Source organism: Pleurodeles waltl, chromosome 7, assembly GCF_031143425.1.
Source record: "Pleurodeles waltl isolate 20211129_DDA chromosome 7, aPleWal1.hap1.20221129, whole genome shotgun sequence".
Lineage (NCBI taxonomy): Eukaryota > Metazoa > Chordata > Amphibia > Caudata > Salamandridae > Pleurodeles > Pleurodeles waltl.
In genome coordinates, this window is record NC_090446.1 from 1,300,217,556 (window position 1) to 1,300,239,801 (window position 22,246).

Sequence of the window (22,246 nt, forward strand, 5' to 3'; positions counted from 1 at the left end):
GGGCTTATAGCCCTAATTCCGCTCTAAGACGTGTCCCATGCCCTTTGGGTCACCAACTCCAACACAGGGGGTGAAGAAGTCCTTTCAATCAAGCCTTCCTCATATTATCTCGAGGGCTAAGCAATTTGGAGCTCCCGGCCCCAACGGTCTCCCGCAGGCACTGTTCAAACAGGATCCTCTCTTTTGGGCCAACCATCTTGCCCATCTGTTTGAGCACTGCCTTTTGACTTCAACTATTCCTGAGTCTTGGCGGGGTGCCATTCTTCATCCCTTACATAAAAGTGGTTCAAGGTCAGATCCCACTAATTTTAGGATGATAGCCCTGCTGGATAACGAGGCAAAGTTGTACGCCAGTCTTTTGTTGCAAGATCTTCATGCCTGGGCTGAATCATAGGCCCTAATTCCTGCTGTTCAAACAGGGTTTTCTGCTGGCTAAGGCACTTCGACAAATTTGCTAACACTCTCTATTTTGATCGACAGGACGATTTTATCAGGCTTAATGCTGAATTGCTGTTTTGTTGATTTTAAGGCGGCCTTCGACCGGGTCCCCTGGAGCGCTTTGTGGGCTAAACTGCAGAACTGGGGTATCCCCCCAGTATTCCTTGGTGCCATCATAGATCTTCATACAAATACTTCGGTTTGTATTAAGCTCGGTGATGGGTGTTCGGTTTCTAGAAATATCCCCACCTTTTGTGGTGTGAAACAGGGCTGTGTGCTTGCTCCTCTTCTTTTTAATTTGTTTATTGCAGATCTATCAACGTCTCTCGATGTTGTTAATTCTCATTCCCCTAAGATTGGTGGCCTTAGGCTCAGTCATCTGCTTTATGCCGATGACCTTGTACTATTTAGTTATACTAAGATTGGCCTTCAACGGCTGTTTAATCAACTTGCATCTTATACTTCCGAGAATCAACTGGAAGTTAATTTGCTTAAAACAAAAGTGGTTTCCTTTGGAAGAAAAAAACATTCAGGTTTCAGTTGGTATTAAAAAAAGCTGTAAACTTGTCTCTGACCAGTCTTACAAGTATTTAGAGGTGCATTTTGATTCTAGGGGCAGTTTTGTTAAACACAAGAAGGAGATCGAACTCAAAGCTGTGGCATTGCAGGTGGCCTTATCCAAATTATCCAAAGCTTTAAGGGGGCCGACCTTTCTTCCCTTAATGGAAGTTATGAGAGTAAAGATTATCCCTTCATTGGTCTATGGTCAAGAAATTATGTTGGGCAAAGGTTCCTGCCTATTAAATAGGCTGGTTAATAAAATCTATAAGAGTGTCTTCTACGTTCCGCGCCTTGCCTCACCTGCGCAGGTACAGTTGGAATTTGGGCTTCCGGATTTGGCAGCAGTTGGTGCTGGTGCTTTTTTGAAGCTCTGTCATAAGCTGCACAGTGCCACAGATGACCGTTTAGAGGCAGTCCTGTGGCAAGAAATCAGTGAGTCCAAATCGAAGGGATCATACTTCCATTTTTTGGCCGAATGCAAATGTTGACTGGGCGTTGATGATCTCTGGGAAAGTAACCCCTTCCATTCTCTGTTCAAATTAGGTGTAAAAAGGCTTGTTCAACAGTATTCATATCACTCTGATCGTTCCCTCCTTGTTCAACGGAAGCATGCCTGGTCAGTAATTAATTCCTTTAAGCCAGGTAGGCCTTCTAGCTTCTTTTCCTGTTCTTATGGGTTTCGGTTGAAAAGGGATTTTTTGCCTTAAGGATGGGTGATTGGGGTTTTCTGAAACATCTACCTCAATGGCGGCTATCCTCTGGGGAAGGGGTGATATGCAGAGGCTGTAATAATGCGGAGGAGACTCTAGATCATGTGGTCTGTCTGTGTCCAGCTTTACTTAATGACCGTAGATCTTTGCTTCGACACAAATGGAATGAATGGGGACTTCGCTCCTGTCGAGAGGCTATTATTCAGTCTCTGGACCCTGCTAACTCAATGCTAAATGTGTTACTCATTAAATTTGTTAAAATTGCTCAATCTAAATTTAGTGGCACTGCGAGCAAAGGATAGGCAGGATTGGAATTTGCTCTTGCCACGCCGTTGCTGTTGGTTAAGTTGTGGATCTTAATGGCATATGCTGACACTCATTGTAGCCTTTTTTTGTATTTTGCACTTTAGGGCCTGAGCTTATGTATTTTATTTTGTTATGCATTATGTAGAGTTCCGGGCTGGTGGTTTATTCTATTTTTATACTTAGGACTGTTTTTTATTTTTAGGTAGGAATGCTTTCTTCTTATTATGTGTGTTCTAATTATGATGTGTTTTAGTATGTATTTAGCTTTCGCTTGTATTTGCATTTCTTTTTCCTTCTGTCCAATTGTATTGGATTTTATTATCTGTACAATAAATATGCCTTCAATAAAGAGAGGTCTGGTCCCGGGTGCTTCAAACGTTGAAGGACGTATCTCGTATCCCCAGATTTTGTTTCACACAATTTAATTATGTGTATCACCCTTACCTATCCCCTAAGCGAATCGAGCACATGTTCCCGGCCCTGCCCCCGAGTGCCCTCACTGTAGATTGCTGGATGCTAGGTTTTACAACATGAAATGGGACTGCCCGATGCTGTGCATGGTCTAGAAAGTGGTTACTGTCACAGTGGCTGAACTTGCAGATTACACCCTTGCACCCACATCTGAATTCTGCTTGTTGGGTTTACGCTCCTGAGTGAAAGGTGATAACACCTTCACAAGTTCATTCACTTTGCCTTTTTTCTATTTAAAAGACAGATGGCGATGGCCTGGAAGGCACCTGTCCCTCCCTATCTTCAGTGTTGGTTGGCCACATTGCTAACATGGACATGAGCTGAAGCCAACACCCTCACGTTGTTTCTCATGAAGGAGGACTCACAGACCAGTGGGGAATATTGGGAAAGCTTTTTACATAGTTTTGAAGCCAAAAACAAGTTTGACTCATTTAATGGAGTTTTGTACTCTGAAAGGACCGCACACAGCAGCACATGAAGGCTCATTCCGTTGCAAATTGAAGTTGAAACTTTCCCAAATGCAGGCAGAGGAAGTGGGGTCTCCAACTGAGGAGACGTAAATATGAGCTGCCACCAACTGTATGGCATTACAAACGTCCTAGGACCCGACAGGTTTGGAGGGAATTCTTTTTATGAAACATTTGCAACAAAACTTTCTCCAATCACAAAAGCAGTGTTTAATTCCTTCTTAACAACCAGTAGAGTAAAGCCATCAATGGAGGAAGCAAACACAGAGGTCATACACCAACCTGGGAGAGACAACAAGAGGTGCTCAGCAGTCTGACCCTTTACACTTCTCAATGTAGATGTAAAATATGCATGAAAGCATTCACTAACAGATTACAATTGCTTTTCTAGTCCCTTGGTCATGAAGACCAATCCTGCTTCATGCTGGAAAGGCAGACCTTTGATCAAATTAGAAGGCTAGGTAATCTTGTTGAAAAAGTAAAGTAAAATAAAATAAATAAATAAATAAATAAATAAAAATCATTTTATTTGCGTTGAATGAAAAAAAAAAAACATTTAACGGGGGGAGCTAGTCCTTTGTGACATAAGTAACATTGTGATTTAGACTGGTGAAAGCTTTAGTGGAAATGGTATTATTGGCCAGCGATCGAACACCATGCCATGGCAGCCTGTATGAGCGAAAATATAAATGGAATATCTTTCAGGTGGGGGAAACACATGATAACCCTCTTCACTATCACCATCTCTACGCATGACCGTCTGACAGACATTTTTACACCCGGCTGGTTTTGTTAGCAAAGGATGTCTCAGTGTAAGGGTACGCAAATAATGTAGATAAATACCAGATTCTCCCCATTAACTTCATGGGAGGAAAAATAACAGAAATGGAGCACTGGGGTATTTAATCTATCACTTGGGTATCATAGTAACCTAGTAGCTAATGGGATTATAGATTGTGCTCATTCAGATGTTATTTACTGCATTAAAGGGGATCTGATGTGACAAGAATATTTTTGTGTGTCCTGGTTGGGTTGATTTGCAGCAACGAAAGGACCTACAGTCTTATACACGTTTCAACCTCCAGAGGAGCTTCTTAGACTTTACCTGGTAGGGAAAATCCCAAGGGTCTTTAATGACTTGCTGAAGGCCCCGAAGTACAAGGGAAGTTTGGTTTTCTAAATGTAGTTAAGTAGTTGAGCAGCCCAACTCAGGGTAGTGGGAGAATGATCTCGGAAGAAGTTGGATAAGCTTTGGGTCCACATGGACAGGGCGGTGGTGGTAGAGCCATTTGAGTTTTGATCTGGTTACCGAATTACCATCAGCCTCAGATCGTCTCTCACAGACAAATCGTGAGTGCATTGTTAGATTTGGATAAGAGCCATGAAATAAAAACATCACTACAGTCCTATCCCCTCTGACACCTAATCATGATAATCCAGGTTTTTGCCTGGCCAGCACAGGATCAAACTTTCAACAATGATATTGGATAGGTTAGTTAAGGCACAAATAAAATGAGTGACTGGATAATTCAAATGCACAATTTGCCTAGCAAACATTACTGTGTGAAACAACCAGTAATTGAAATTTATAACTGGGTTTACACTGAAGGCTGATCCAGTACATTTGATTTTGAGTTTTCACTCTGTGATATCAAAGGAGGTCATTTACAGAGTATGAAGACATTTCTGCTGTTATTAATTGCTAAAATGACCATAGATAGATTATGGAAATAATGAGCTATCCCAATGTGGCAAGCTAGGCCTAGGGGAATATGGAAGACATTGCAAGAAGAGGCATTATCAGCTCGTGGAAAAAAAAAAAAAAAAGAAACAGAGAAGGTATTATGGACGTTCGACTTACAAGAAGGACAGTCTACGCTGAACGTTAAGGGCAATAAGGCCCTCATTATGAACACGGCGAACAGAAGCCCGCCATTGGCGGTGAACAGAAACCCGCCATATAATGATGAAAAAAAAATCTGAAACAGACAAAAATCTCCCTGCCACCAGTCACCGCCAGGACCTTGTCTGCGAAAATGCTGGACCTCCCACCCCACCACCGAGGAGCACACAAACTCCCCGCCCTCCAAATAATGAAGCACAAATCACTGCGGCGGCCGGTGGAAGCTGAACGACCACTGGCGGTACAGACCGCCACGGGCGGCAGGTGGTCCCAACAGTAAGAAATGCATACATTGGCATGTTTGAAACCCACACACCTGACACACATCCACAACACTATAAAACACTCACAGATACACCCAACAATCCTTTGCATCGCCAATAGGAGAAGGCAGACGTACAACACTACAGGCAGACACTGAACGCCACATCACACGACTCACACACCCAACCACACAAGAGCACCCTCGCCTAGATCCACATAAGACACCATTTACAAAACACACCATGGCACCCCCCCCAAACACCCACGCTTCACAGAAAGGAAGCTAAGGACCATGGTGGAAGAGATATTGAAGGCCAAGCCACAACTATTCAGGGCACAGGTCCAGCACACACCCATCCCCAGTAAGATGGAGCTATGGCAGACAATAGTCAACAAGGTCAATTCAGTGGGAGACCATCCACGCACCAGGGACGACATCCGCAAGAGATGGAATGACCTGCATGGGAAGGTCAGGTCCATGGCATCCAGGTACCACATTGCAGTCCAGAAGACTGGGGGAGGACCTCCACCAACATCACCCGGCTACACTGACTGGGAGGAAAAGGTACTGGCCATCCTGCACCCTAAGGGACTCGCTGGAGGAATGAACTTGGGTAAGTCGTCTACATTTACTCCATGGCCATCACACCCAGAATGCATGCACCACCCCATCCCTCCAACACCCACCAGGACTACTACCCCACCCAGGCCACAATCACTACATCCACTCCCCCGGCATGCCCACAAACAAGCCCACATCCCTCCCCCTGTGCACATCCGCCCCGCAAGGAATCACAATGGCCTACAGCACCCACAATGCACCTCCATATCCAAAGCAAAATGCAATGCTAACCTCTCAAAAGCACCCTGCATGGCCCCAAAGTGTGAAAACCTGCACAAAACTGCCCAGTCCTGTGCACCCCATCCGATCATGCAAGTGTAACAGACATGCCCATTCCCCCCAACAGGCACCACCACCCTTGCCACCCTGACGGACAGGACAAGGAGTGGCAGTGCCCCACAGGGAGACAGAGGCACCTCCCAGGACACTGGAGATGGAACCCTGGACACTGACTATCACCCTAGCCCCTCACACAGTCCTGGACTGTCATCATCCAGGCGTGCCCCCAGGACACCACTGACACACCTACCACCCAGCCAACAACATCAGGCCAGGTCAACCATCCCCACACCTGTGTATCCAGGCCACAGACTGGTGGAACACATGGACAGAGGCCACAGTCACCCCCAGTGCTTTAAATGGAAAAATAGAAGTGCAGGTACTCTGTACCAGAGTACCTGCTTGTCTCAGAGAAGTGCCGGTACTCTCCAATTAAAAGTATTACGTTTTTCTTGAGATATGCCGGTACTCACCCTCTCAAAATAAAAAAGTGCTGACACTCAGTACCGGAGAGTACCGGCCCATTTAAAGCACTGGTCACCCCCTACCAACAGGCAGGAAGACGATGGCCCCAGTACAAGTGGTACCACCAGACCTGTGCAAGGGACACAGGCACAGGGGGCTAAGCCCACTGGGAGGGCATCAGTGGCCCAGAGGGGAGGCCACAGGATTGATGCAGCAGCCCAGGACGTGATCTCTGAGGTCCTGGGAGCATTTCACCATACCCAGGACACATTGGCCCAGATAGTATCCACCCTGGAGCAGAGTCAAAGGATGCAGCTAGCACACCACCAAGAGGCCATGGAGCAGTGGAAACTGTACAATGCCACAATGGCCACCATAGCAGGTGCGCTGCTGCACCTTGTCCCAACACAGCCTGAGGCCCACGCAGACCAGGAAGCCCCTATTACAGGCCAGGATACAGACCGGACAACAGCAGCATCAGCACCAACTGCACATGTGTCACCCGCTCAGGACACACAGGGGACATCCATCTCAACCCGTACAGGCCAACACCAGGCAACCAAACGGACCCTCAAGCCCAGATATGGCACTGGAACACCTGCTGAGACCAAGGCCCCCTCAAAGAAGTGACTCTGGCAATAGCTGTCCTCCAAGTGTCCCACTGAATCATCGACCCAACCGTGTGAAAACAACAACAAACTCTTGTAAACATAGATGGACCTACCACTACTGCCAACAAATGCTGCAACCATGTTGCCATATTGTACAACCACCAGTAGCCCACTCCCATCCCTGTAATCTGCATGATTTAATCACTGCACCAAATAAAACACCATTTCACCTATTACAATGTCCCCTGTCATTATGTTCAAACAAAGTGAAGTATGGATGCAACTGTATTATAACTCATTTATTATTTTCTGAGTAGCAGGAAATACACCACACGTATAACATGTTGTTGTGCCTACGGATGTCTTGAACTATTATACTATAATGCTACCTGTCCTATGCAGACCTGGTCACAGTGGCAATGACTATGGGCCCAACCCCCCACTCCCCCCGATGAAAAGGCACACTGACAGTATGCTGCACAGACAGCAATCTCATCCAATAGTCCCACATAGTTACTGGAAGTAGAGTTGTATCAGTTGGGTCCTGGAATTTACATCTCCACCCCCTCATCGTCACCATCACTCATCCCCTCTCGGAGGAAGCTGGTCTGGATATACAGCACCCTCCTCCTCCAAGAGGGGGATTGAATTCCTCACAGCCACGTTGTGCAGCATGCAGCAGACCCCCACTATTCTACACACCTTTTCAGGCCCGTGGGCCAGGGAACCCCCAGAGATTTGTAGACAATGAAATCTAGCCTTCAGGAGACCTATTGTGCGCTCTATCACCCTCCTAGTACGTCCATGGGCCTCATTGTAATTCCTCTCAGCATCTGTTCCATGATTCCTCACTGGTGTCAGAAGCCAACGCAAGTTGGGGTAGCCAGAATCACCTAGAAAATGGTGCAAAACAGGACTGTCAATGACAAGCTTGCTATGTGGTAATAAGTGTCAGAAGCACCTACCTATGATCCATCCTCTGTCCTCTTGTAGTAATTCCATCTTGTGTGGCACACTACTGTTCCTTAGCACAAAGGAATCATGGACTGATCCAGGGAACATGGCATTCACATGTGAGATGTACTGGTGTGCAGTACACACCAACTGAATGTTCATGGAATGAAATTTCTTCCTGTTTCTGTACACCTGTTCACTGACTCTTGGGGGGATGATAGCTATGTGGGTGCCATCCATGGCATCTATCACATGGGGTATGTTGGCAAAGGCATTGAAGTCCGACTTGATGGCAGGGAGGTCAGCACTTTAGGGAAACCTCACATAGGACTGCAGGTGTCGTACAAATGCATTCAGGCATCTGGACAGTATAATGCAAAACATTGGCTGTGAAAAACCTGCACCCATGCCCACTGTCACTTGAAATGAGCCTGTGGCCAGGAGATGGAGAGCAGAGAGCACTTTCACCTCAGTTGGGATGGCATGCTGATTACGATTAGCTGGTCTTAGTGCTGGATCCAGTAATGCACAAAGTTCATCAATAGTAGCACGAGTGAGTCTGTAATTGATAGTGATGTGACACTCCACCATGGTCCGCAAATCAACAAGTGGTCTGTACAGTGATGGGGCCCTCCCTCGCCACAAGTTCTGTACCTAGGAGGAGTTGAAAACACGTGTGAGGAACACACATACATCTGCACACATTGTTTATCATTCAGCACTGCTGGCATGACTGTCGTCGACACAAATGCTTAGTGTGTGTGACATTACAGCAACATGACCACAATGATATATCAGGACTTGTCAGGTGAGGTAATGTATATTGTTTCCTGCCTATGGGTGTTTAGGGGACAATAGGGCCTGCATAGTACTGATGAGGGTTTTACAACTGCGTAGTTAGGGCCAAAATGTCTGCCCCCTGTAATCCAGAAGTGTTGTGGTGGAAGAGACCTCATACCACTAGAGGTTGTCGTAATAGCGTAAGGCGGTGTTTACTGCCATGCGCAAATTCATTGGTTAACATGGTTGTCCATGCGCATTCTTAGAGTATCATGATCGCCGCCGGCAGTGAGGGTGTACAACGCCGCAGTGCGTATACGAGCACATCACCCCAACTTCACTTGACTTCCTGATCTTGTGCATGCAGGTACTCCACTGAGTGTACTGCTGTGTACTGCCTCTGGTCATGGAAATGGCACGTGTTGCAGGGGAAAGGGCCCCGGCTTTCACCAACGAGGAATTGGAGAAGCTCGTGGACGAGGTCCTGTCCCTGCACGCCAAGCTCTACGGTCAGCCAGAGGTACAGGTGAGTAGGAGGATTGGGGGGGCATGGATGTGTGTAATGGTGATTGATGGCTGCATACATGTGTGCACGTGTGACACTGAATAGTCAAGGGTTACTGACATGCAGCGTGTGTGTGTGCTGTTAGGCTGTTTGAAATGTCCGTCCCATAGTGGACGTATAGCCAGCTGTATATTATTGCCCGTTGTCTGACCTCAGTGTTACATTTTCTGTGTGTTCCTTATATGTAAGCGCCCACCTGAAGAGGGGACTTTGGCATGCCATTGCTAAGGAGGTGCGGACCCTGGGGTCTACAACCGGCGGAGCCTCCACTGCAGGAAGAGGTGGGAGGACCTGCGGCGCTGGGCGAGGAAGATCTGTGAGGCCCAGCTGGGGAAGTCCTCCCAACGAGGAAGGGGTGCCTGTCGGGCACTGGCCCCACTTATGCAACGCATCCTGGCGGTGGCGTACCCGGACCTGGATGGGCGCTTGAAGGCAGTCACAAGTGGGTGAGTACATATACCATATTTTTGCTCCTCGATGGATGTGTGTGTGTGTGTGTGTGTGTGTGTGTGTGTGTGTGTGTGTGTGCGTTTGTATTTATGCTGTCTAGTGGCAGGGACTCTGACTGATGTCCATCTACATAATGGCCCCCGTGGGGAGTAGTGGTGTAAGGGTCAATTCTGCAGTACGTTAGGTCCTTAAGTTCTGTGGGGAATGGCTGTAGAGCAGGGTTGTGGCCAGTAGTTAGGGGCATAGCCACGTGTATAGCGGTAGGTGCTGTCTGGCTGAATATGTTCTGGGTGGGTGTATGTGTTAACCACTTATGTACCTCCATTCAGCTATTTACAAGTGTCTCTCCTGTTTTGTCTCCCCATCCCTGTTCTCTTGTGTTGTCCGTGTCCATCAGCATCATCTGGCGAGGGAGCGGAGGCACCGACGAGTGGGGTGGCAGCGGCCCATGGATGCTCAGAGGCAGAGTCATCCGACGCCAAGGGGACCAGTGGGTTTGAGGGCAGGGCGAGTACCACGGTGGAGGCAACTACCACTGGAGGTAGTGACTCCGATACCTTCTCCGATGGGAGCTCCCTGGCGGTGGTAGACCCTAGTCTGCCCACCCCTACTGTGTCATCTTCTGCCACTCCCCATACCATCACGCCCTCCCAGTTGCTCCCCACTGAGTTGCCCGTGCCCGCTCACCCAGAAGGGTGGGGGTCTCCTTTGACCCAGGCACCTCCTCCCCTGCCCCAGTCAGCCCTGTTGCCCTCATAGAGGAGGCTATTGACCTCCTGAGAACCATCTCTATAGGACAGACAACCATCGTCAATGCCATCCAGGGGCTAGCAGAGGTGCAGCATACTAATGCCTATCTGGATGGCATTCACGGTGCTGTGTCTGGCCTACAGAGATCTTTTCAGGCTCTGGCCTCCTCTTGGATGGTAGCCAGTGTCCCTGGTCATTCCGTCCCCCCTCCAACCACCGCTACCCTTTCCAGCACCCCACTCACTTCACCCGTCCAAAGCACACATTCTGACATGCAGGCACACACTTCAACACACAAGAAGCACACTTCAAAACACAAGCACCACACCTCCCACCACAAGCATACACACAGCCAACATACACATGCACACACACCAACATCCACTTCCCCCAGTGTGTCAACCTCTTCCGCCTCCCTGTCTGTCCCCTGTACATGCACATCCCCAGGCACTGCACCCTCATTCAATGTTGCTGACCCTATTCCTGCAGTCACCACAATAGCACACATCCATTCATGCACCCCAGACACCTGCACTCACCACAACGACTTTAGTTGACACATGCAGCACACTCACCAGACTTGCAGACACCCAGACAACATACATTTACACTGCCAGCCTGTCTTGTCCCACTGTGTCCACCCCCCTCCTCCCAAGTCACTCAAAAGCTCCAAAACACCCACCCAAAACACATCCACCACACTTCAGCATACTGTCCAGTCACCTGCACCCATGTCATGCACACCCACACCTGTCACAACCACTCCCTCTACCTCCACTTCCATGCCTTCCTCCAGGATTGCCCCTAAGAAACTTTTCCTATCCTGTGTTCACCTATTTGAACCCACTGGCCCACCTCGTTTCATCCCTAAACATACTCACCTCCTTGCCCTGTCCACTCCTCCCACGTCACAGCCCGCCCCTGTCCACCCTTCCCATTCCCGTGCTACCTCCCCTGTGAGGAAGAGACCCCGTGCTGGCCCAGGAACATCTGCCGCACCCAAGGCCAAGTCCACTCCACCAGCTGCAAGCACAAAACCCAAGCCCCCTCCACCTTCCAAAACGTAAATCTAAGCCCACCCCTCCCAGTCGTAAGTCCCCACCACTTCCTGCCCCTATTCCCTAAGGTGCCTGGATGCCCAATTGTTGCCCCTATGAGGTGGAGTACCGTAGCACTTGTGGGAGTCAAGTTGGGGCCATTTTGGCCCATCGGACTTCTTGGACTATGGACTGGCCATTGGCCTTCTATGCACTTCTGTTGCTCATTGAGCAGAATAAAGGTTAATGTGTGGCCTGTGTTGTTGAAGGCACACTCTGGATCCGTGGTCTCTCGTTTCATTGATTGAGGGTGTTGGGCGCATGCATGTACTTTGGGCAGATTGGATTTGCGTTGTGTCGGGTAAGTACCTCTTGCTGTGGGGTGTATGGCTTGTGCTGCTGTGAAGGGTTGTGGGAGCTTTGCAGGGTGGATGGAGTGGGTGGGTATGTGACTGCCCTTTCTTCCCTTGTTTAGTAGGTTGCAGTACTTACCGTTGTCGTCTTAGTCGGCGGTCTCGGAGGTATATGGCAAGGAGCAGGGCTGGCATAATCTGCAACTCTCTCTCCATGTCTGCTTCGGCGTGTTCTGTGAGCCTCCGGTGAGTGTTTCCTTATATTTGGTTTGTTTCCACCTGGCTTTGCGTGGCGGTGGTTCCCGCCCCGGAACTGATGGCGGTCTAGTGCTTAATTATTTGATGGACGGGTAGGGCTTTTCCGTCTGCCTGTGGGTGGCCTCTGCCATCGTCGTCGGCACTCCTCTGCTGGCAGTGAGTGGTTTTCAGGATGCCTGTGTTTCAGTTGGTTCATTATTTGGCGGTTCGGACCGCACGTCTGTTGGCGGTGGTTACCGCCACCGCTGGGGGTGCGGTGTTTACCGCTATGTTCATAAGGAGGGCCTAAATCTTAGCTGACCATGGTCACAATAAGATACTCAGATTCTCATGACACAAAACCTCCACTTAGCATGCTAGCCCCTAGGAACAGCCTCTTCCCCCCTTTTGTAGCTCTCTGAATTACCCAGAAAAATTTGACCAAATTCTCCAGGGATGCTGACATTAATGAGCCAACAAAAGGTCCTGTTCCACTACTGTCCTGCAATATGAACAGTCGAACAGTGCAAAGAAAGCTCCTCTTCTCTCGTAAACTGTGTGCAATTACTGAATTAAGTTCTGTCTGGCCCTCAAATCCTGGTGAGAATAGTGGAACTTTTCTACTGCTCACCGACAATATTCTCTACATAGGTTAATTCTCGTATCTGTTTTGCTTGTACGAGGCTCAATGCATCCACAGACGAACTATCAAATTCACTGTGATGTATTATCACAGATGTTTACAAATCAACCACACTTTATGGTACGTGTCTAATGGAGGAACAAGGTGAGCTCAAAGCCCTATTCATTACTACACATATTGCCCTGCTTTTATGGGCAACGTCGCTCTATCAAAAGTAAGACTTCATTTTCCACACTACCCAGGATGCCACAGAAGGTTGGCCTCTTAAACTTCCTGGAGTCTCAGGGGAGGACTGGTTGAACAGCTCAGACCTACGCCAAAGGAGGTGGGGGGAAGTTTGAGACTAGATACAGGGCCTGATTACGACCTTGGCGGATGGGATACTCCATCACAAACGTGACAGAAATCCCGTCCGCCATATTACAAGTGTCATTATATCCTATGGCACTTGAACAACGGCAGGCTGGATATCGGAGTATCCCATCCGCTAAGGTCGTAATCAGGCCCACAGTATAACACAGACATTTTAAATATCTACATAAATATGTCTCAGCAATGGTTAGAACCAAGTAATAGAACTTTTTCAAAATGAACAAAAAAATATGAACAATGATTACAAGTAATAATAAATTTGGGGATAAGTTACAATCAACAGAATTTGTGTGATCGCTATGGTGATCACAATCACTGTACTGTTCGCAAAACTGAACTTAACTAAACTTGGATCACTAGTGATCAATCGTCCCAAGAGCTATACGAGGGGTCTTCAATAGCACCACCTCATGCCTCTCCTGTTACAGTACACAAGCATGTGACCTGCGTACAGTTGGATTAAAAGGACTCGGACAACCCTCCCACCTCTCAGACTGAGTACAGGCAACCACTCTAATGATGGGGCAGCAGACTGGCTCAAGATGGCCCAGTTTTGCCACATCTTGTAAAAGTTGAGGGGACAGACACAACTCATCTCAGGACAAACTTTGGACAAAGCCTGGTCAGGACCATTATTCTGCGCTCCGTTTCATCCTGAGCTCAGGTGAATAGTGTGGAAAATGCAGTTTGCTTAACAATTGTATACAACAAATGTATATTGGCTGATCTTTTTTATGAGAAAGTTCTATTAATATGTCATACTGAATTTAACTCAAAAGATTTCTGCATAATCACATTTTGTTTACTGTCCTGTATTATATTCCAGAAGTGAATACTAACCCACCAGCTGCTTCAGTATTCAATGTAGGACAACCGACAACAGCGGAATGGTCCTTGTACTGCCAGATGGCCTTCCTCTCTACACATGAGTTTCTTTGTGAATTAGGACAGGCGTACAGAGAAAAGCACCCTCAATTCGCGAGGAGCAATTTGGTCCTCTCTAATGTGACAGTGTTTTATAAATCAGGCCCCTAAATGTGACTGTTAGCTATACCTGCTGGGATTTAAACAAGTCACTTTGACCCTTCGGAGGTTATATGCTGTATTTTTTTATTACCTTGTAGGTGGGCCAGAACTTTTCCCTCAGGTTCTTAAATATGTCTTCTTCACCATCCAGGATACTCAAACCTACATTTACAAAAAGGGATACAGAGGAAGAGATGAGAAGAGACAAACTATAAACTAAAAGCACATCGAACACCTATTTGACAACAGAGGCGATTTTGTGGAAGTTCTTGAAAAACAGATTATCAAAAACTGCGCCCTTTACTCCTCCATTTTTCCCCACCATCCAGCCCCCTTGACACTCCACTGGCTTTCTGGAACCTAAAAGGGGTGCCTAACAAATCACCATACATAAATAAATTAAAACAGGATCAAGACACGTATGTGACAAGAAGAGAGCATCTCTGAGGTCTGCACAACAACTAAAAATAATGCATGGCATCTATCCGACAGCAAAGCCACATACTTACTATACACTTAACACCTGGCAAGACCAGGTGCCACCTACTTCACAACTGAAAAGCATCTTTTTGACAGCCTTTCACATCTCACATCTTTGCTACAAGCATATCTATCATACAGCAGGTGCTAAATACTTTTTTTTTCTTTTTCTTCTATTTCATACACATATTATCTACATTCTAGTGTTTGTGGTGTCCAGCTGTACTGTGGGTGTCCCTCAGACTTTGGGATGTTAGGTCATGCAATATGCAACTACAGCTAGTGGCACTGGACAGCCAGTGTAATAGACTTTACACTTCAGAGTTTATGGAGCACTCTGTGGCTACACCACCAATGTGGGGTCTGCAGACACGTGTTTGCTGGTGAGGGCCCGTCGAAGGTCCAGTGGAGGGTGGTGAGCTCAAAACATTAGTGCACCCTTATATGAACACATGCATGTGCCCAGGCAGTATAGCAGCCTGTGGTGGTGTGTTAGGTGTTAAAATACAACAAGCATCAAGTGCAGGTCAGTAAAGTCTACTTGCACGCTGGTAGACCAACCAGGTGCAGTGGAGCTTCCTCCACTATCCCACTACAAGTTAAAAAAACAGGAAGAATCCTCGTGATCACTGCTAGGAAAGGTCAGTGGCGACTACTTCAATTATTTCACTTTATTGGGTTAACACCTAATGGCATATCAAAGGACATCAGTGGTCACTATCTTAATTATTTAAATGTATTGTATTTAAAACAATTGTTGCAACTGGAAGGAGAAAAGAGGAAGTAAGGATGAGGTTAAAAAAACAAAGAAAAAAATAACTTTTATCCCCATGGGTACAGTGGAATGTATGGACAGCAGGACCATGGACCAACCAGCAACTGAAAGACCCTTGTAATACTAAGGAAAATTAGTCACGTAAAGATGGATGTTTTTCACGAGGGTATAAGCTATATAAGATGGATACAAATTATGGTGAGGCGGAGGGTGCTACCTGAAAGGCGCCAGTTTACAGGGGTGCCATGTCATGTAAAGAATCCGAACAGCTACACCTTCAGATATTACTCCAGGAGCACAATTCACTTGCACTCAATGGAAGAGGGAGGTGGAGCTAGGAGCTTGGATTGGGTGAATACATTTGTCAAACAGAGGCAAAACCAAGAGAAAATAGGCAACAACTATCACGGCCCTTTATCGGCATAGACGTAATCCCCGCTATGCACCGGTGTACAATAAAAGGGGACACGTACAGGTGTGTTTGGAACGGCAGTAGGTAGTGAAAGCAACAGGTCAACCAATGTACACGCCAGGATTTGTGCTTAGTTTCCCATGAGTCTCTGTCCTGGCATAGGGGAGTTTCAGGAAGCCAACATCTCGACAGCCATGACTGGTTCAAGGGGGCAGAAAGGCACGCCCCTTTCCCGGCATTCATCCATTTCCTCGGTTTCAGGAAGACGGTCCGCCTGTTCGTGTGGCAAGTATTGTTCCTGGCGCAGAGTTCTGCTGAGCCTTTAGTCTTGGGTGAGCCAGGGAAGCGTCGCTGTGTCCCCAGCAGCTCTTGCTCCCTCCGGCAAAAGCTTCTGGACCTGCCGGGGCTTTCCTGACCAATCTTTTCCGTTCCTGCCTGCAACCCCTCGAGGACTGCGAAGAGGGGCTAGATGTTCCTTCTTGTCCTCAAACCTCGCGGGTGCATTCTTCGTCCTCCCAGCCTCACAAGGGCACTCTGGGAAGTACCAAGCAGCTTCGACATGCCTGTGACAACTCGCCTTACTCGAAGGAGCCCATGAGCCAAGCGTTGTTTATTCTCACCCTCTTCAGGTTTTGTGGCACGCGCACGTAGCTGGTTTTATGTTCTTTCTTTTCTCCCCGGATATATACATTATACAGAGCGGAGCATCTCTGTTTGTGGAGTGACATGCCCTTATGAACACTACGATTTAAGGGCACAGAGTATGACACTGAATACGTGATTGGCCAGAGGTTGAAGTGAGAGTCCTCACTTCCAGATCTCGAAACTGCTGTGTATTCTAGGAGTGAGACTCTGACCTCCTTATTGTTCTCAAGTATTACGTACAACAGCCTCACAGTGCATGTAAGTGTGTATGTGTGTGCGCACGTTGAATGGGGAAAAGGCGTGATGGCGGTAGAGGATGTGCATAAGAGCATACACCTTATAAAGTTATTTCTCTCCTTTTCCACTGACTACAGGTCGCACCAATGGAGTTGTCTCTTCTCCCCTGCTATTTCTGGATCAGTATCCACCTGACTTAGCAAGGTAGACCATTCCTGACTGTCGAGAGACCATGGTCTGTTCTGTTGTTTATTTGTTTTATCCACTCCCCCATTCCCTTGGGTGCACTTCGTGACAAGCAGCGGGTCTGTTCTTTGGGCAGTACACAGATGGGAGAGGTCAGACTGTCTTGACACCATTGTCCCCGTCGGCTGGATTTCACAGGTTAGTGCTTGTACTATATATGTGCCTAATAGAGCCCTACATATTGACAAACCCACCTAGTTAGCCGGCCTGGGTGATGGATTCTAGCATGCTGCTCGCTGGTTTGCAGATAGAAGTACACGCTCTCGAGTTGAGAGCCAAGCGTTACAGTAAGAACTGAGGTCTATACAAAGAGAGGTAGCAGGATTGTCATGTAAAGGGAAAGCAGATGGCGGTAGGAATGGTTAGTGGTGCACATTTGAAACTTTGGACTCTGCCTCCATCTCTACACATCTCTGGTACTCCACTGGACAACACAACGTTACAATCAACCGTGGGAGGAAGCGCCTCAAACACAGGAGTTTACTCTCCTCCACAGGGCTCGACTGCCATATCAGCCTCACCCACAACCATACAATTAGTGCACACCCCACCTGAACAGGTTTACGGTGATCCAAAGACGTTCTGTATCTTTCTCAGTAACTGCAGACTTCATTTCCTACGTACAGCTTTTCTTTCCAGGATGAACAACGAAAACCTCGTTTGTGTTGCCATATCACAATGCTGCTAGCTGGCCTATCCCATTGACAGAGCGTGATGACCCATTGTTGTATAGTTTGTCTACATTATGTGTGGGAATGTATAAACTGTTTGACCGAAAGAGACATTTATTTTCTTTGGACTGCAAATGAATCACCCTGAAACAGGGATCCTAGGATCTATTGATGTATATCACTACGCTTAACCGTTTACTAGTAGAAACGGATTTGCCCATGGAGAAATGGACATCTCCGCTTTAACAGAGTCTATACAGTGAACTGAAACCCATGTTGGTCCAAGTTGCACAGCTGCCTCATACAAGTGAGGAATTGATAGACCTAACGGTGCAACTAGATAACCTTATGCAGGAAAGAAGGGGCGACAAGAACACGAGGGGGGGTGGGTGGGGGAGTGAATTACTTAGCTGTCTGACCTAGAGTAGTATCGGAGACGGAACCTAGGAACACGAACTGCGTGGAACCCATGCAGGTGAATGGTATAAGGGCACCCCTGTCAGTGGATGTCAGAAAAAACTAGCGTAAGCATAGGCTCTATATGTATTGCAGCAAGAGTGGACACTTCATAATGGAATACCTGGCCAGGAAGAAACCTCTAGGAAAAGCCCAAGCAGTGATTCATAAGGGGACAAAGGAGGTAGGGAAAAAAAAGACAATGTGATCTCACCTGTTCTAGCCAATACAGTACAAGCATCTGTGGCACACGTAAATCTACATGAGTCCTTAACGTTGTTGGCACAACGAGCAAAAGAAGGATGTTCCTGTTTTTCTGGATTCAGAGGTCACAAGAAATGTTACTGACCAAAGATTTGCGCAGGGTTTGGGCATACTGTGTGTAAGAAGATTTTGCCAGAATCAGTTAAGGCAGGGGGTGGTACTGCTTTAACCTCCGGTCCTGTCTGCTACCATACAGGTAAGGGGAGGACCATTTTGAACAAATACAGTTTGACCTGATTGATGCACCCCATTTCCGAATGATTCTGGGTATGCCATGGGTTACCCTGCATGATCCCATGGTAGGGGTGGGAGGACGGTTAATTTACCAGGAACTCTGCTCTCCGCAAAAAGCACTGCACCAAACACAAAGCTCACCTGGTGCCAGAATCAAGTATGCCTGCAAAACACCTGGCACAGAGTGGGATAGAACCATAAGTGTGTTGTATAGTGACTTTACCTCCAGTCTATTCATTCAGATTACCTGTCAGTCTTCGACAAGCAAAAAGGGAGTCAACTCCCTCCTCACCAGGAGTATGATTGCCAAACAGACCTGATCCCAAGTGCCACCATCCCAAGCAGGCATATATATGCCTTGACTGAACCGGAAACACAACACCTAAGGGAGTTCCTTGATGAGAATTTGACTTCAGGTTTCATCCGCCTTTCGTCATCACCTTCATCCCAAAGAAAGAATGGGATCTGAGGGCTCGTATAGACTACAGAGCCATCAATAGGGTAACCATAAACAACAGGTACCTATTCCTGCTCACCAAGGTACTGCTGGATCGGGTAAAATGGGCCAAAATATTCACAAAACCGGATCTACATGGAGTCTATCACTTAGTTCATATGAAGAAGGGCGACAAATGGAAAACCGTGTTCAGGACCAAGTCCGACCTGTTAGAATATCAGGTTATGCTCTTTGGCTGTGCAACGCCCTGATGGCGTTCCAGTATTTCATGGATGAATTACTGAGAGGGTATTTGGATGTCTTCTGCATTGTATACACAGATGACATCTTCATCTATTCAGAGATCTTCCAAGAACACACCACCAATCTAAGAGCAGTGTTGAACAGATTATAAACGCAGAGTTTATTCACTAAACTGGAAAAGTGCCTGTTTCATGTGCAAGAAATAGAGTTCTTAGACTATGTGATAAACCCAGGAGGACTTAAAATGGACGACCAAAATACTTAAGCAATCACCCTCTGGAAATCCCCCTTCAACGTCAAGACCTTGCACAGCTTTTTGGGGTTTGCTAATTTACATAGATGTTTTATTAGCGATTTCTCGAAAGTGGTACAACCCATTACTAAACTCTTGCGAAAAGGGCCCCCTTTCATATAGACAGAGGACTTGGAACAAGTCTTCCAAGAACTGAAGTCACAGTTTGCCCAAGCACCCATTCTACGGCACCCTGATGTTTACCCGTCCTTCATAGTGGAATTGGATGCCTCGCAGTTTGCCATGGGAGGAGTGCTCTCTCAAAAGGCATCCGGACACAAGTCTGTTACACTGTGTGGCGTTATACTCCCGCACAGTCACCCCCTGTGAGACGAACTACAGCATCATGGACAAAGAGCTACTTTCAATCAAGCATGCATACTAACAGTAGAGGCAGATCTACACTGACCATCATAACGTTTCTAAAAACCGCCAGAGCACTCATTCCCTACCAATTGCTTTGGTCACTGTTCTTTTCTGATTTTGCCTCAAGTATTGTCCTGGTCTGCAAAATGGGAATGTGGATGCACTTTCCAGATCAGACGCCCCCACAGAGGACTACAAGCTCTCTATTGAGGATCCCCCTCCGATACTCCCAACAGAGACATATGAAGGGTCTAGTGTGGCCTTGGTGACTACTAATAGCCTCCTAGAGTCCCTCAGGGCGTGGATACAGAAGGATCCAGAAAACAGAACACAGGAGGGTGAGCTACTGTACCAGTGTCAGACATTATACGTACCCTGCGAGGCTTTACATCACCAAGTGATGACCTGGATACATGATTCAACACTTGGCGGACATTTGAGCAAACACAAGTCTATCTCAGCCATCGAACAACATTTCTGGTGGTCCACAATACATCAAGTTGTGAGGCGTAACATGGAAACGTGCCGTATGTACCCAAGGAATAGCCAAAAACACAAAACCCGTTGGGCTGCTACAACCCATTCCAGTGCACCAGAGTCCCTGGCATACAGTTTCCAAGGATTTCATTGTGGAAATGCGCCTTAGTAAGGGACACACAGTAATCCTCGTAGCCATCTATATTTGACAAAGATGGGACATTTCATATCCCTAAGCAGAAACCCCACGGCTGCCGAACTCATCAGTGTATTCCTGCAACACATCATAAAACTGCATGGCATCCCGTCAGTCCTCATTACCCACATAGGAACACAGTTCACAGCGTGGTTCGGGCAGAAAATATGCAAGAACATGCACATCGATGCCAGGCTCTCTACCAGTTTTCACCCACAAGCTGATGGGAAAATAGAAAGGTGGAAGCAGTCCTTGGAACAGTATTTTCGATGCCTACGTTACAGCAGGGGGAAGAATGGAGCACTTTACTCCTGACGGCTGAATTTGCCTACAACACTGAACATTCCATGTTAGGTTGCTCTCCTTTCTACTGCCTAAACAGTTTTCACACCAAAATGCTTCCTTTCAACTGGAGTGCCAATACCAGCCATCCATCGGTGCAAGACCATCATGAACATCTCTTTGCACTCCTACAGTATGTAAAAAGCCATTTCAATCAGGCACAAATCAATGGGAAGTGGTTTGCTGACCAGAAAAGGTCAGCCGAACCAACGTAGCAAGTGGGGAATGACATATGGTTAGCCATGAAGAATCTGACTTTAAAAGGAAGTAACTGATTGAAACCCAAATGCATAGGTCCATATCAAATAACCAAGATCATCAACCCTGTGGCAATGTGTCTCCCCTTACCTCCCTATTGGCATATACTCCCTGAGTTCCATGCTTCCCTCCTTTGTCCCTGACCGCCTAATAATAGGTGGGGATACAACCTTCCCCTGTGGAAGTTGAGGGGGACTTGGAGTATGAGGTCAACAAAATTCTGGATTCTAAACTAAAGAGGGGCCAGGTGTTTAATCTCAGACTAGAAGGGGTTTGGGCCGGAATGATGATCATGGGAACCAGCATACAATGTTCACTGCCCTGCATTTTTACGATGATTTCATGTGCAGACTCCCTCACAAACAGGTCAACTGCTGAGACGGCAGTCTTTAAGAGGGGGAACTCTCATGGTCCTTTATCGGCACAGAAGTAATCCCCGCAGTGCCCCGGTGTACAATAAAAGGGAACACTTACATGTGTGTTTGGAGTGACAGTGGGGAGTGTAGGTGACAGGTCAACGCATGCACACGCAGGAAATTATCTCGCCTACATAACAGGGTTTGGACTCTGTTTCCCATGAGTCTCTGTCCTGGTGTTCGGGCATTTCCAGGAAGCTGAAGTCCTGACAGCCATGATTGGTTCTCAGAGCCACAAAAGGACGTCCCTATCCCAGCCAAATGTTATACGGAAGATGGCTCTGCAGCCGAAGGCTCAATGGATTTCAACACAGATGTTATCCTCTAAGTTCCACTAAAGAGTTCAACCCAGGACCCAGGCATTTGATGAGAGTTCAATCCAGGCATGTGATATCATTTATATGCGCAAGACATTTAATTGAATTATAGGGGCAAGGTATTTTCATAACAACATATTAATCTATGGTGCAACTGAAGAAGAACATCATGTGAGAAAGATTATAATTCTGCAAAAA

At 47.1% G+C, this 22,246-nt stretch overlaps 1 protein-coding gene across 1 annotated transcript in view; it reads right to left on the minus strand.

Annotated features, from left to right (window-relative positions):
- MPV17L (MPV17 mitochondrial inner membrane protein like) overlaps positions 1-22,246 on the minus strand; it is a 125,139-nt gene that overhangs the window by 25,390 nt on the left and 77,503 nt on the right. The window contains exon 3 of the mRNA XM_069200599.1: positions 14,356-14,426. Coding sequence (XP_069056700.1) covers positions 14,356-14,426 — 71 coding nt within the window. The remainder of the gene's footprint in view (positions 1-14,355; positions 14,427-22,246) is intronic.